The sequence below is a fragment of the Sinocyclocheilus anshuiensis genome, unplaced genomic scaffold, assembly GCF_001515605.1.
Source record: "Sinocyclocheilus anshuiensis isolate Anshui unplaced genomic scaffold, SAMN03320099.WGS_v1.1 scaffold1024, whole genome shotgun sequence".
NCBI classification, from domain to species: Eukaryota; Metazoa; Chordata; class Actinopteri; order Cypriniformes; family Cyprinidae; genus Sinocyclocheilus; species Sinocyclocheilus anshuiensis.
Genome location: NW_015552843.1, coordinates 341,611 through 358,143, shown reverse-complemented (window position 1 = coordinate 358,143; position 16,533 = coordinate 341,611). Strand labels below are relative to the sequence as shown.

Below are 16,533 nucleotides of genomic sequence, written 5' to 3'. Positions count from 1 at the left end.
TCTCTGAGAGAAAGAGAATGACAAAACACCGGTAGTGTTTTTAATTTAACCCCCCCCCTAAAATATATATATTGTTTTTTTCCTCAAAGAGTCTCGTTTAGCACTAACTTGGACAAAAAAAATAAAAAATCATACTCGCTCTTGAAACCCACAAAATGCCTGAAATGCATGATATCCCATAAAGCTTCCTTGTATTAAAATATAATGCAAATGACCTGGAATTTCCTAATTATTAGAAGAACTACAGCTACAGCAAAAACAACTGTTTTTTTTAGGCTTGGCACAACAAAAAAGTGTATATTTGTCTTTCTGTAACCTCTGCAGCAACTTATTCGATGTAAACAAAAAATCTGTTTCAAACTTTTCCACTGATCCTGTGAAAAAGAGGATTCAAAAAGATCACAAGATAGAATAGAGGTAAATATATAGAAAACACATTTACACATGTACATAATACAGAGCTTAGTGTTCCAGTATATAATTAGTACTTTTCTAAATACCTAACATGATTGGCCAGTGTGGTTCACATGATCTCCTAAATTGGTCAATTATAGACAGTTGTGGAGGGAAAAAAAGTAAAAAGTTGACAAAACTTCATATGTATTGCTGTCTTCCAAGGATGAAAACAGGAATCACAATTCTCTACTGCTTATATAAACATTTTGAGGAACATCTGAAAACCTATGATTAAATTTACTCCAAGACGTTTCACTTTCAGTGACAGACTATTGCAAACAACTGTTTTCCTTGTTCACAGTGTTTGCCTTTGTACAATATGTAATTGTAAGCATTAAACATCTGTTTTGGGATAAAATAACAGTTATCCTCTCTCTTATTTTCTTTACTCGTCATGTACAGAATGACTGTCCTGGTCTGTTCATGCACTGTTTCCCACAGCGGAGCTCTTTGGTCTATTGATGCTCGAGTAGAGATACACACATTCTCTTTCTCTCACACACAGATTGGCAAGTTTCATGCTGTTTGTATATTACTGCATTTCTGATTGCTATTAAAATGATTGGCACTAGATGTTTCTGTTTCTGCTGATAGAATATTTGCCTCTGAGTCAGTTCTGCTCTAATAAATCAAACTGTGAAAAACGATAAATAATAAACTATTAGCTTAAATTAAAACATAGCACACAATGAAAGGGACATTCATGGTTTTGTTAGTAAGTAAACGCAAATGAAATCAAGTTGGCACAAATTACTAGGCACGAAAATAAAGTAACACAATATTTAGTCCTTTATGAGTCTATGCACGTGGCTGATAATTGTCTGCTGATTTATTCAAATTAAGCTTTGTAATTAAAACCTAGAGGAGGTTTATTACCTATTTTGTAATGTTTTAATAGATAATTGTGTTATTTAGGCTCGACCCACAAACTAACAGTTGTTATCAAACACCTCTCTGAGGGTCTGTGAGTCCGTAAACATGATTAACCCGTACATGTAATTTCTCATCAGTGATAAAAGAAAAAAAGAAAAGGAAACTCAACAAGCGTCTGAAGCATGGCTTTGGCAAATAAAATAAGCTGTAAATGAATACTGAATCTGGCTTCCACATTGTTTGATAGCTTTAAAAACATTTCAACTTTTCATTGAACCTCCACTCGCAGATTAACAGTCCCAAGAGTCCAGTTGAATTGGGTCTGTCTGACTCATAAGTAACCTCGTTTGTATAAAAATAGAGACTATTCCTTTAAAACGGGGCCTAGTAACAATGTAGTGAAATTAAAACCTGGGTATACTATTCCTCACTGGGTTCATTTTTTTTTCCTCTAAATGAATAGTGCTCCATATAAATATTTTTTGGACATTTGTAACACATTTCCTCAGCTATTTCAAAACATATTTCAAATACATATTCATACTTTTTATACAAAAACGGATGACAGATTTATATTGGGAGACAGTCACTGAAATTACTTGATGTGTCTGTAATTTTCCACAAAACTGAACGCGTCCCATCTATATATGTAGTGGCACATAATGGCATTATTGGCACAAAGTTCAGGAGAGTCTTTTCTCCACTCAAGCAGACGTATCGTGTCAGAGAGCGTCCCCGCAGCCTCTCCTCTCCAGCACACCCACATGTGCAGTAATACACGTATATAATATATCAGCTCTAGGTATTTCATCTCTAAAATGATCACATGTCTATGGAAAATAATTTGGGAGTGGTATCCATAGCACTGCATCAGTCTAGAAAAATAAACATCTTCAGTCCGCTTCTAGAGAGATCCGACATTTATACAAAACTGCCTGTTCGTCTCGCTTCCCATCTCTGTAATTGCTTGTCGTTGTTGTTCTTGTGGTTTTGTTTTGCTTTATTGTGTTTTAGTCTTTTGTGTTCGATTCACAGGTTTTCCAATGAGATCCTGAAAGTAGAAAAGATTCCATTTAAGTATTTAAATATTAAAGTTATATGACTTTTTAAATAGAATAAGAACTGATAGTGTACCTTTGTAAATAAACTACTCTAAAGGTATATAAGAAACAATAATGCATTAACTCTATACAACTTGAAATGTTAAAAATATATTAGTACATATAGAAATTAATATTAACCTAAATTAAGTAATTGGTAACACTTTACAGTAGGTTGCATGTGTCATTAGTTAACTACATTATAGTTGACATTAACTAACAATAGAAAAACTTCTGCTTCTAATCTACTTCTGCATTTTGTAATCTTAATTAATGTTAAAGTCAGTATTTACTAATATAAGGGTTATTACAGTTAACTAAAACTAAAACCGGGGGGGGGGAATCTGTTACTTTAAATAAAATAAATGTTAACTGAAAGAAAATAAAATATTTAATTCAGCTATTTCCCAAAGAAACATTTTAGCTTAACTTGATGTACTAAAATAAAATAAATAAATAAAATAAAAACATTAAATAAAAAATAATTAAAACTATGTAGACATATAAAAAAACACAATAAAAATGACAAAAACACACAAAAACCAACATTTTTCACAACAATTAAAATAGAAACAGAATGTATAACTAATTCAATCTATTAATAAAGACTACCGTAGTATATCATGATAGTAAAATAACACTGACTAATACAATATGAGCTAACATGAACTAACAGTAAACAGTTGTATTTTTATCTGAGCCACAAGTCTGCAACTCATTTCAGTTCTATGACTAGTGAAATATCGCTGTTAAACCCTGAGGAACGGTGATTTTCCAGTAAGTACACAAGCACTGGAAAAGCATGTCAGAATTACACCATATAGATTTCAGAGCTATAAGAAATACAGTACATACCAGGGCACAAATTGAAGACGTGGGCTCAACCCAAAGGTAGTAAAAGGGCCTCAACAGGAGATCTCGAACCATTTCTCAGACACAAAGGCCACAGGGATTAGCTGCCTTTCAGTGGGCGACGGTCTGGAATAGACAGACAGATCAGCTCTTCAATCCTGCAGATATAAGCACTTCTGTCCCACTCCCTGATTCAAGACTCTTTTTTATGTGGCGACTGCATTATACCACAAACAAAGCGCCCACAGTTACATTTACCCTAAACCCTCTCATCTAGGCTTTTCTATTCAGAAGCATACAGTATTAAATGAAGCAGCACTGAAATTATTCATACAATTTTACAGCTCATACTCAGTCTTTTATAAAGACAAGGGCAATGGAAGGACAAAAACACGAATACACAACTGTCACAACATACTTATCGGAAAAATAATGACTGTCTGGCAGATTCAACTGGTTATTTTCAAAATGCACATTAAAGGCTAAATTATTCTATTATTGAAGATTGTAGCAGGGAAAAACATATTAAAAGCAGCACTTTAAGAATGGTGAAACTATCACATTCTTGCGTTCAAAAACAGTTAGAATGGAACAGAATGCAGGGGTTTTAAGACCACTGACATTTAAAAGTTGGACTATTATTAACTTGACAAGCTGTCATAAATAGCTAAAAAATAACTCATAACTACAGGAGAAAACAGCATGAGACATGATGCAACTGCCAGAGAGTCTGTCTTCGTGTGAATGGCTGTGCATTATACAGGATGAATTTAAAGATGCAACTTCTCTAAGAATGTTTTAATATGGAAACTGTCTGTCAGCTAAAGTACAGTTCAGAAAAAAAGGTACAAAACTCTATTCTTACACTGTAGGCACTAATAAAGGTACTAATATGTACCATTTAGGGGTTAATAAGGTTTTTAAAAAAAAATTTACATTTTTTTTTTTTACCTTTTTAACTTTGTACCTTTATTCTGAGACTGCACTGTTATATAAAAAAAGATATACGAAAAAAAGATAAATCAAGTAGAAAACAGAAAAGTTTTCCTTTGCATTTTTGAAAAGTTTTGCAAACAGACAACAACGTATTCCAAATGTTCCGTTCACAAGGATCTGCGAAAATGACTAAAACACTGTATTATGCATACCAGTAGATGGTGATGTCACTTTGTAAAGAAACATTTCAATTAATTTATTTATTTAATATAGTTTATATTGTGACAATACTGGTATCGTTTTTAAAAACTTGCACTTTGAAACTGGTTTTCAAACGTTTCCATTTTCAGGTGTCGTTTAAAATGCCGTTGTCGTGTAAATAAACAGCCAAGGCGCATAAATGGTTTTCCGTTTTCAGTCATGTAAATGGCCGCTTTTTAAAATGGCAAACAGCCGGGGTCAAACGTGATGTGCACTTTAAACAGCATGTTATACATTGGTGCATAATGTTTCTTCTGCTCTGCTTTGGTCCAGTGTTCAAGCTTTTCAGAATTAACATTGTTTCTGACAGCACTAAACCTACTCTATGCTACGAGGAATGTACAGAATGTACGGACTGGGATGTCAGTGCAGTCTCTTCGCTGTCCCAACTACTTGGTCAGCAGTAGCAACATCCAGCCCAGTTTTTTTTTTTCTGGAGAATATATATTAATGTTGGACTCTTGCCTGTTTCCATTGTAGGAGGTCTTGTAGATGGGTGTGTGCTGAATCATCTCGTCCGTGTACACCGGTATGCCGGCCCGCACACACTCGTGCGAGCACTGTAAACTGTCGTTGTAGGCAGTGAAGATGTCCACCTTACTGGGCACGCGGGCGGGCGTGAAGTCAGTCAGGTTTTGACAGCTCTCCTCTTGCTGGTTGATCTTTCTCTGATGGCTGCTGTGTCGGCCATTCCCGGACTGCGCACAACTACAAAAACACGCACCAAATTCACAAAGCCAACATAAAATCATACCTTGAACCGCTGTGTCTGTCCTACATTTAACATGGACTAGGGAGGCAGACACAGACAAATTTAGCTCTGTTCGAAACCTAGTGAGCCTCCTCGCTGTGTTTCCTAAATAGGCATTCTGATTGAAATGGAACCTCATAAATGGCTGATCTGAAATGCTCTACATAGGCAGCAAAGTGCAGCAAAATGGCTTGACAAAAGTTGATTTCAATGTGAAGATCAACTCGACACTTTAGCATAAATATACATAGTACACATACATTTGGGGTAAAATAGTATTTTTCTAATGATTATTTTTGAATTATTTTATGTATTTTTATTTATTTGTATTTTAAAAATTATTAATATTACTACCATTTTTCTGCAGTATCTTGGATAATGAACGTTTATTTGTTTTATAATTATTTTGAATTAATTAACATTTTATTTTTATTTTTTTTATTAACATTTTTTAGAAATAATTTTCAGTATTTTATAAATCTTGAATAATTAACATTTCACTTAAATCATTTATTATTATTATTATTATTATTATTATTATTATTATTATTATTATTATTACAACTACTACCACTACCAACTGCTTAGCAGTATCTTGGATAATTAATATTTGAGTTTTTAATTATTTTAAAATAATTTTTAATTAGTAACATTTTATTAATATTATTTTTATTACCAAAGTTTTTTTTAGGAATAATTTTCAGTATTGAATGAATATTGAATAATGAACATTTCTCTCACATCTGAAAAATAGTCAGCTCCTAATTATTTAAAAAATGGTTATTATGTTGATTATTATTATTAAAATTTTTCAGCAGTATCTTGGATAGTAAACATAAATATTACATTTTTTATTAGTATTATTTGAATTTGTAACATTTTTTTCAACATAATTTTCAGTATCTAGAATAATGCACATTTCTCTTGCATCTGTTTCTAATTATTATTATTTTTTATATATATATTATAACTACCATTTTTCAAGAAGTAATTTTCAGTATTTGTTGAGTCTTGGTTAATGAACATTTTCGTTTCTAATCATTTGTATTTTTATTAGCATTATTTTTATTAGTAACCAATTTTAGAAATCATTTTATAATTGAATTAACTTTTACGTTATGAACAGAATGCTCTCACATTCATGTTGCAATGCACTCTGGGATTGCTCTCTCTGCAGAAGATTCATACAATTCCAAAAGAATGTATCTTAGGTACCTTAAAATGCTGCCTACTGAGGAAGCTCAACAGGTTTGGGAAAAAGCTATTGTGTACAAGTGTCCGGATTGCTTGGCGCAATAAAGGGTCACTGTCCACATTGACAGACAGAGTGATAGAGAAGGACAGATTGAAAAGATAATAAACAGACTGAGGGACAGGAATAGGGAGAGACAGACAAGAGGAACACAGACAGAAAAATCACTGAGACACAGTGCTGAAAGAAAAGAATGTTTCCTACCAGTTTTTAAGGACTAGAGTAGTGATCAAGGCTGCAACGATCATGATGAGGGACACAGTGATGGTGATGATCTGGTGAACAGCCAGACCTAAGAAGAGAAAAACAAAAAAACAAAGACAGCATAGTTATCAATGTCTCCATGGCAACTAATGTGAGCTCCAGTGCCTTTTGTAAGATATTTGATTGCAAAAACACTGATTCTGCATCTTAACATGCTCCGCTCTCTCTATGCCAGCGTAGCTTCTTCTAAGCCCCGTTTGCCACCGTTACAGTAATTCAATTGTTCATTTGACCATTTCAAAAGTCTGGAGCATGAAACAGTTTGACTGGGAGAAGATGGCAAGCACACCAGCTGGCTAAAGGTCAGCAAACAACAATTAAGGCAGAGCAAGAACTCTCTGTTCCAGAATAAAGTGCATCACAAGAACTATGAGCTACGCTGTCTTTCTCACTCCGTCACTCCCGAATGGATAGAAATTAAACCCCGCGGGGAGCCGCAGTTACAGACTTTTAGATATAAAGAGTGCCACAACTTCCATTTCTTGCTGGAGCTGATAAGAGTGAAGGAAGCAATTTTATGGATTTCCCCATCAATATTAAAGTGTTTGTGTGTGGGTCTGCGAGGATCCATCACACATGCGAACAGCAACATCCATATTAAAGTATCTAGGATATGAGAATGCGGCATGGCTTGGCACATTTATGTGAGTGGTTAGTTTGCAGGACCTAAGGGAGTTCCACGGTTCCAGCATTAATTTATTCACATAACCATTTCAGAGTTATAACACTAGTTAACCTTACTTCACCTAGCACAGTAGCTTCACATGGGGCTAAGTGTCAAAGTCAGTATGCGACAGAGCATATGAACATAGACTAATTTGTTATAGTTATAATGATATCTTTAATGGAAAAAAATCCATAAAAATAGGGGACAATATACTGTACGAGTTTTGTTTTACAGGTGTTTTACTAGATTTTATTTATTTTTTAATTACTTGATAATGTCCTGTCCCGTTTTTGTTTTCCTTTTCTTTACAGTGTTGGTTAAACGTGTCTGCTCATTTCATGTTTTTTTTATATTTTATTAAAAGTCATACATCTATATTTTATTAAAAGACAACTTTCAGAGTTTATTACTCTGTCATACAATAGTGATTCACCTGTAAATGCATTTATGCTGCCTTTGTACATTACAAATACAAGTACAAGACCAAATCTGTGAAAATGCGCCTTATTGTGAAATATGAGTAGTTGGCATGAAATACTTTTAGGATATTGACATTTAAAATAATTTAAAATATATTTTGCTAATTCTTTAACAATTATTATGTAAGGTGCTATGATATATTTATTGAGAGACTAAGTGTAATATTTACATTTATGCAATTAGCAGACATTTAAAGGGGTCATATGATGCGATTTCAAGTTTTCCTTTCTCTTTGGAGTGTTACAAGCTGATTGTGCATAGATAAGATCCCTGAAGTTGCAAAGACTAAAGTCTCAAAACCAAAGAGATATTCTTTATCAAAGTTAAGACTCTGCCCCCTAAAACGGCTCGTTCTAACACGCCCCCACATATCTACCTCACTATGTGGAAATATTTGCATAAACATTTCATTACACCAAATACACAAAATAATGTTCTTTTTAGCAGCATCATATGACCCCTTTAAAGCATATTCTGTTAATTCTGTTACACCAAATACACAAAATAATGATCTTTAAAAAAGCATCATATGACCCCTTTAAAACAAATAAAACAAAAGCAGTGTGTCAAAGAGCCAACAATATGAATACATAAACATGTATTTATATAAACATATCAATATATTTATATACATATAGTTTATTCATCACACCACAGGACCCTTTAAATTAATTAATAAAGGCAAAATTTTGATTAAGCATGTGAAAAACAAAATAGAAATGTGGCCAAAATATGCACTTATACATCCTTATTTTAGGTTAAAGGCACATTTTATGCATCAACTAATAATATTTTGCTTCTGTCATGAACATTTGAAGCTGAAACAAGATTTACAGTAATGCATGTTAACTAGATCATGCTGCATGAAATATTTACTTTCATGAAGACATCAGCAGCATCTGAACAAAAAATAGTCTTCCTTGATATAATTTTGGATATATTTGGGGTGGCCAGAAAAAAATAAGAAGTGAACAGTGTTTGTCAAACAAACTCAGAAATGTCTTTTTTTTTTTATCCTTTGGAGAAAAATAAAAAAATAATCCATTCCAACACAGTCCCCAGTTTGCAACCACCAAACCATCGGACTGTTTGCATTATTCAGTATATAGTAATAAAAGTGATATATAATTTCACAAATAGCATCCTCTTCCTAATGCATTTGTTTTATTTAGCTAACAGGGCAGCAAATATATGTGCTACAGTATGTGTGTGTGCGTCTGTCAGTTTCCACGTCATTTTGCTTTCTAGTGGCCTCGTGTTAGCCGTGTCTCATTTTAGAGTCAATTACAGGAATGTCTCAGAGCTGGCAGGATGAGCCAAGTTTCGCTATACTGTTGCTGTACAGAAAACACTGGGCTGGTTTACTTAACCCCGCTGACATCTGGGGTGCTGAGCCCCTCAAGTTCTGGCTGAATAATCAATACTAGAGAGTGAGAGAAAAGAAAGGGATATAAACAGTAGCGAGAGAGAGAGAGAGAGAGAGTTAAACACTTCAATTTTGTGCACGTGTGCATGTTTATAAACCTGTACATGTATGTGTGTATGTGACGTTTAACATCTGGGCCAGTTCTGACAGATTACATTAGCCTTGAGGGCCAACAAGCTCTGCTGAGCTGTGCTCCTTATGGTACATTGAGAACGGATGAAAATTAATTCCCAGCAAACTCCTCATATTAACTAGTCTTACTTCAGCAGCCATACTAAATGAGCTGAATAAATATGTCTAGGAAAGTAAACTGTAATGTGACAAAACACTTATTAGACTGACAGTCAAGGTGCTTCAAATAATTTTTTGTAGCTGAACAAGAACTGCAAATAAAAGCAATTTTTTAAACAGCATATCTATAAACAATTTAGCCTCATTTCAGTTTTAAGGCTTGTTTCAGATCGTGTATTATAGTCAGAATTATTGTGTTGGCTTTCTATTTGACGCGCACAAGCGTGCTCTCGTTCAGTGAAGTTTAACGGACTCGCTGTCAGGCATCATTCAAGTTTTAAGTACTATTTCTCACACCACGTATTAATCGAGTGCTGCAGGGATGGCATATCTTTACAGGCCAAAATTCAGAAACGTGTTAACATTTTAGCATTTTTGGTTCCATCATCCTAAAGTCAATGGGTTTTTGGATAAATGCCTGAAATAAGGTCTTTGCTTAACAAAAGCTCAAGATATTTTCACTTTTTATTCGATGACTTATAATACATAAGTAATTCCCCTTGTGATTTTTTTAAGCTCTAAAAGTGGCTTGTGCTTTTGCAAATTATTCAAACACAAACTTTCAGGGAAAATGTTTTTAAATAAAGACTGATAAAGTTGTTGGAAAAATTGACGATGAACAAAACTTACTTTTGTTGGTCACAGAGCTTATTTTCTGCAACAATGCAAAAGGCATTTGCAAAATTTGATTGGGTTTTCCTGAGGCAGGAACTGTGATGCTAACTTCTGAGTTGGCATACACAAATATTTAATTACTGCAGCACTTTGTTTTAGGCAGAAATATTGTGCTCCCTTTCTGTGCACTCCATTTGTTTGACACGCATGCATTCAATCAGACTTGCACTTGCTTGGTTAAGTCTGTGACGTTTGCTGTCATTTCTAACATTTACGTATATGGAAAGCGCACACATCTGTCAAAGCACCTAAAAGGGCAAGTCGTGTTACTTTACACTTGTGAGATTGGTTGAAGCATTTATATTAAAGCTTTATCATGTTTTTGAACATTTTGCATCATGCACATTTCCCACAGCAGCCCAATCTGTGACCTCTATTATTTACGTGTTTTGTCCATAGAAATGCATTTTTCTACAGTACTGTAAAATGACGGCACTAGCAGATGCCGCACAGTGTGCAGACCAACTAATTAATAATGAAATTTGTTCTTGATTATTTACAATCAATCAATCTGTCTAACAAGGCTGTATGAAGAACTGATCCTTGAAAAAAATCTGTTCCAATGCAGTTTTGATTCATTATAGGCAGGTTCCTTGTTTGACCTAGAGGAGAATTTGTTAAGGTTCATAGGAGTTCAGGCACTCGTTTACTTCATATTGATGTTCTGACCCTTCTTGATTGCTTAGCTGGCACTGTGACTGATGGAAGCATGCAAATGCATCTGGGAAAAGCTCGCCTCACTTTCCCTCCCTGTGTTCTGCGTCCGGGTCAGAGCTGGATTAATTTTATCTTAGTCCCTGGCCTGAGCACTGCTCCTTGGCATGGAGTCCCCCAGCTACACCAACACATAAACATATCGGACAGCTATTTAAATTTCCCTCTCTCTCGCTCCGTTCCTCTCACTCTGAGATGGAAGGCAGTAGATTGAATTGAGAGAGTGTGTCGGGTGATATATTCAGGTGTTTATGCATCTGTGAAATTTTATGAGACAAGCTCTTCGTCCTCGACCTTGCTCTGAGTCAGAACTCTCGTTGGCTTCTTGGCCTGTTGTTTTATGTATTGATTTCCGCTCGAAAGATTAATTCCCCCCGTTCTGTCACACCGAACCCATCACATCTGTGTAATATAGAGCTTTATAATACCAGAGTAGACGAATGCAAATGTACCCCCATTATATTCTTATTACTGCCACCCAGGCAGAGAGAACAGGACGTACATCACCTTGTCTCACCTGGACCTGCAATGAGAGAGATAGGCACACCAATTCCAATCAGGGAAAGTGTCAAAGGAGGAAAACAGCCTGGCGCTGAGGTACCAGACACCCTCTTTCCTGACTCTACCAGTGATGGAGTCACCTTGCTTCAGGTGCTCGGGTTGAGCCTTTGTTTCCCTGGGCGCCTTGCCAATAATCAGGACAAAAGAGCCCAACCCTCAGAGGCACTGTACTTCCCAAACTCCCCAAACCGCAAAGACGTAGAGTCCTCACACTCAGAGATACTGTTGAACGTCTCTACTAGAACAAGCTGAACTGTTCAATTATTTCGGGGTGTTGTTTGTTTCAATTGTATCGAAGAGTTCAAGGTTGGCTCATTAACATAACCCTGTTAGCCTCAATTAACAGCCATTCAAAATTTGTATCCTTTTAAATACAACATGAAATGCAAAACTGACTGTATATGGTTTCTTAATAAACATTCCTGGTCTTATCGTGTAGGTGTCATAAGTGCATATAATTCCAATGAAAAAAGAAACATGTTTGTTTTCAGAATCTTTCTTCAAAATTGAATAGCATATTCAAGGTTGTATGAATAGATGAAAAAATATTAATGAGTCAGGGATGTTGTGTAAAACAAAAACTGAGTGGGCATTTATAGTTTAATTTATAGTAAAATTATGCACCCCTCAAACTGAAATGGCAAAAGAAGTTTAAATGTAAATTTTCTTTATAATTAGTCATCAGTACAGTTTAGGTTTGTAAAATAGTTTACTGTATGTTTAACATTTTAGTAAAATAATTAAAATATCATAAATAATAATAACTGAATTTATATATCTGATGTATCTGAATTTAAATGGGAGAGATTAATAGTTTAATAAAATGCGTAAAAGCTTTTGTTAAACTATTCACAAAATATCACAGTAGTCAGTAATAATCTGAATACATTTGGGGGGGAAATAATTATAAACTATATAACTATGAATATAAAAATACTATAATAAAAAAAGGTTTGTATATACGTTTTTGCACTACAAAATAAATATATTGCTGTGTTTATCCTCCACTACATCCCCTGCAATCAATAATACTATAAGACATTTTTCATAATCCAATCAAATTCTCATAGATAACAACAAGTCTTGTTTTGAATATGGAAATACATTGAACTGTGTCATTGCATATGCCGTGTGTTGCCTTTATTAAAAAAAAAAAAAAAAAGTACAGCCAGGATGTACAAAACACATTAACAAAGATCCACTAGTGGCCAGTGATATATAGCAGAGTAAACTGGTCCAGATAAAAATATAGGCCTAACAAAGTGAAATGTCATGAGACTACCATTAAAATAGGACAGTAGTGGAAAGAAAAGTTTTTTAAAAATCTAGGACAAATATAAAACCCAAATAGCACCATTTTAACAGACAGGCCTTGAAAATATATGCAAAGGAGAAACATACACAGTGGGCAGTATTTTAACTGAAGGTTATGAGTTTGTGCTGCTGGGGCCCCATAGAGCAGAGACCACAGAGGCAGACACTCCTCTATGCACCTAAAGGACATTTAGAGGTTTGCAGTGGGACATTGTGTGGATCTGTCAGCTAAATGCTCTATTAGTGAAGCCCAGGCCTGGCATCTGCAGCTACAGATGGCTGTAAAGGGCTAGTGAGATGGAGTGGAAAGGAGATGCCTTCACTGAGTGCATTCAGTCATGTTGTCGTTTGGCTGGAGGAGTACTCATGGCAAAGCAACAGCTTTGACTGCGCATTCAAAAGGCAAGAACATGAAAGCGAAAAAAATACCTTCAGAATTTGTATGCAGGAGTATCCAGATCCTTCAAACTTCAAATGAACTGCTGTGCGACTGCCAAGTTTAAATTGACTTTACAGGAGCACCTGTCTCACCAAAATCACACCTTGGAATTTGTTCGGTGCAAATCCCAGCGATAGCACCAGAGATTTTCAACAGTAATCTAAGAAGTCGATTTAGTTTTAATGGGAATGCAGTAATTCCATTATAAGTGAAATCTCAGAGAGAAAGAGAGACAGACAGCAGGAGCCTGAGGAGACAGAAAATCTTTTTTTCCATGATGACTGAGTGCTATTAAAAATATTATTTTTCACTGTGTGTTAAAAAATGATTAGTCTATGCATATATTCTCTGTGCATGCAGAATCTCAGGGGTTTAGGAATCTATTTTTAAATCATTTTTCAAAAGCAATTATGCATTTTCTGTAATATGGGGATTTGCAGTGGAAAGCCAAATTCACAATCTAAGTCCCTGTGAACCTTTTAAAGGGGCTTTTTTAGTACCTTTAGCTGCTTTAATATTTGATTTATTATGATTTCAAATCAGAACAAACATCTTTAACCGATTCTTTTTGCACATTTTGTGTTGCTCTATATAAGAATTTCTATGCCCAGTTTTTAATGTTTTTAAAAGAAGTCTCTCCCCAAGGCTCACTAGGTTGCATTTGTTTGAAAACATTTTTTTTTTTTTTAAATGACTGTTTTGTATTTTAATATAATTTAAAATGTAATGTTATTTCTGTAATGGAAAAGCTGTTTTTTTGTTTTTTTTTTAATTGAGAAATTCTAATCTGCTGATTTGGTGCTCAAGAAAGGTTTATTTTTAATATCAGTTGATCTGTTTAATATTTTTGTGATAACAGTTAGACATTTTTTTCAGGATTTTTGAAATGAACAGAGAACAGCATTTATTTCAAATAGCACCCTTGCTGAATAAATGTAGTAATATCTTTCATTATGAATTATCAATTAAAGGGAAAAAATTACATTTATCATTGGCTCACCGTCAAAACCTCTTTCTTCTGTGGAACATAAAAGAAGATCTTTTTTAAAATGTTTTTTTTTTTTTTTGATGGAGTTCACTGCTCTTTTGAACTCCACTGACTTTCATTGTATGAGCAAAAACAGTTGAAACATTCTTCAAAATATCTTCTTTTGTGCTGTACCCTATGTTCCAAAACAAGTGTGATGTAACAAAGCCCACAGCACTACACTGTCGCTTTATAATTCAGCGCAGAAACAGAACCTGTTTAGTTTCCCAATTTATGCTTCATGGCCACTGAATTTTAAAAGTTTTAAAAGCATCTACACCGAAAAATTGATGTGAATGAGAGGGTTCCACTTATGAATGGAATCGTAACTTATTCATGGGCAATAATAGGAATAGCAATACAAGCACAGGCTTTCTCATGTGTAAATCCTATTGGCTCAGTACATTATTTTAAAAAATTTCTGCAAAAGTTATTTCTGCACCAGTTCTCCTGTCGCAGACCAGTGAAAATGACTAAATCTCCATCAGTTACATCCTTGTGCTCTTTGTGAATTTACGTTTGATTGCATCAGCTTTCTCTTTGCAGAGCTGTTAACTCCTGCTGAGTGCCCCTCTCTCATTCATTTGTGGAAACGGGCTTGATGAAAATCTTTGTCAACCAACCGACAACCACAAACAGCAAATATTCAGCTCTAATTTGGATTGCATTGGATCTGTAGAGGAGGGAAAAGGGTTTGAAGTCTTCCCTCCCCCGGGTGTTAACCTTCTCCCCCCTTTGGTCTGTTTGTTGTCCTCCCACACGCTCCACCTGATCGCGGGAAAACTCTCATCGCACCTGCTGATGGTTCACGATTGCCAATTAACGTAGATGTCAAGATGTCAATCTCACTTGACTTCCACTGAGCTACAGCGTTCCCAAACCCTTACTGCAAGAGCAGAGCAAAATGGAGAGGAAAAAGCGAAAGAGAAAGACAAGGAGGATCAAAGGCAATTATTCTTAAATGCCTTTTCCAAGTGTCAAAGGCTCCCCTGCATAATTCAATCGCGCTGTACAGTGCACGAGGGAGAGGTGGTCAAAGTTGACTTTATGATTGTATTACTTAACAGATAATGAAGTTGTCCTGGATGGAACTACTTCACGGCTGTCTGTCAGAGCGGCCCTGTGAGCTTATCACGTCTTTAAAAGGTTTACCTTGGTGAAACTGAACGGCCCTATTGGATGAACAGTTTTGAGAAAGACGACACTTCTAACATAATATAGTTCATGTATTACAATGCAGGTAAGACACATCCCTAAGGGGCCTGTGAGTGAATTTAGCACATCTTCGACAGGGAAAATGTCGCCTTTTAATAAAACTGGAGCACAAAGCAATAACTTTAAAAGGGTCATATGATGCGATTTCAATTTTTCCTTTCTCTTTGAAGTGTTACAAGCTCTTGGTGCATAAGGAAGATCTGTAAAGTTGCAAAGACTAAAGTCTCAAATCCAAAGAGATATTCTTTATAAAAGTTAAGAGTCAACCACGCCTACCTAAAACGGCTCGTTCTAACACGCCCCCACATGTCTACATCACGATGTGGGAAGATTTGCATAACGCCGCCCAAATGTTCACGCAAAGAACGAAGGGTCTACGTCACGATGTGGGAAGATTTGCATAACGCCGCCCAAATGTTCACGCAAAGAACGAAGGCGTAACTTTTATTCTTGCTGTAGTATTGTTGCTGCCGCCACCGCCATGTCGTTAAGACGCGTGTGTGTTTGTGTTCTATGTGTTTCGCTGTGAAAGCGAAACTACTTTGTTTGGCCTTGGTCATGTGTTCTGTTCTGACTCACAGACTAAGTACGTTTTCATTTTAAGGATTTGCCACTGATGATTCAAACGCGAGTTTTGAGCAGTGTAGAGTAGTGCTTGTTGTTTGTAATTTCTCCGATCACAAATGCAGACATGGTTTTATGTTTACGTGGCACGATGCAACGCAACACGAAAAAAAGAAAGTATAAGTCATTATAATCCGTAATTATGTCCCCACTGGATGCAACAAATGCCTCGTTTACAATGGGTTTTAATATTTTTGTCTCGTCGCTCCGGCCGGAACACGCCATCACAGTATGGTAAGGGGCGTAACATTTCCATCACACGCTTGAGGCATTCGGCCAATCACAACGCACTAGATAGCTGGCCAATCACAGCACACCTCGCTTTTCAGACCGATGAGCTTTGTAAAAATCGACG

At 35.5% G+C, this 16,533-nt stretch overlaps 1 protein-coding gene across 3 annotated transcripts in view; it reads right to left on the bottom strand.

Moving 5' to 3' along the window:
* Positions 1-1,062: 1,062 nt before the first annotated feature.
* LOC107668121 (adherens junction-associated protein 1-like) overlaps positions 1,063-16,533 on the bottom strand; it is a 44,443-nt gene continuing 28,972 nt past the window's right edge. For all 3 annotated transcript variants that reach the window (XM_016459917.1, XM_016459918.1, XM_016459919.1), the window contains 4 exons: positions 6,686-6,773; positions 4,944-5,186; positions 3,285-3,407; positions 1,063-2,380 (listed from right to left, as the gene is read on the bottom strand). In XM_016459917.1, the coding sequence (XP_016315403.1) occupies positions 3,335-3,407; positions 4,944-5,186; positions 6,686-6,773 (404 nt within the window). In that variant the 3' untranslated portion in view covers positions 1,063-2,380; positions 3,285-3,334. The remainder of the gene's footprint in view (positions 2,381-3,284; positions 3,408-4,943; positions 5,187-6,685; positions 6,774-16,533) is intronic.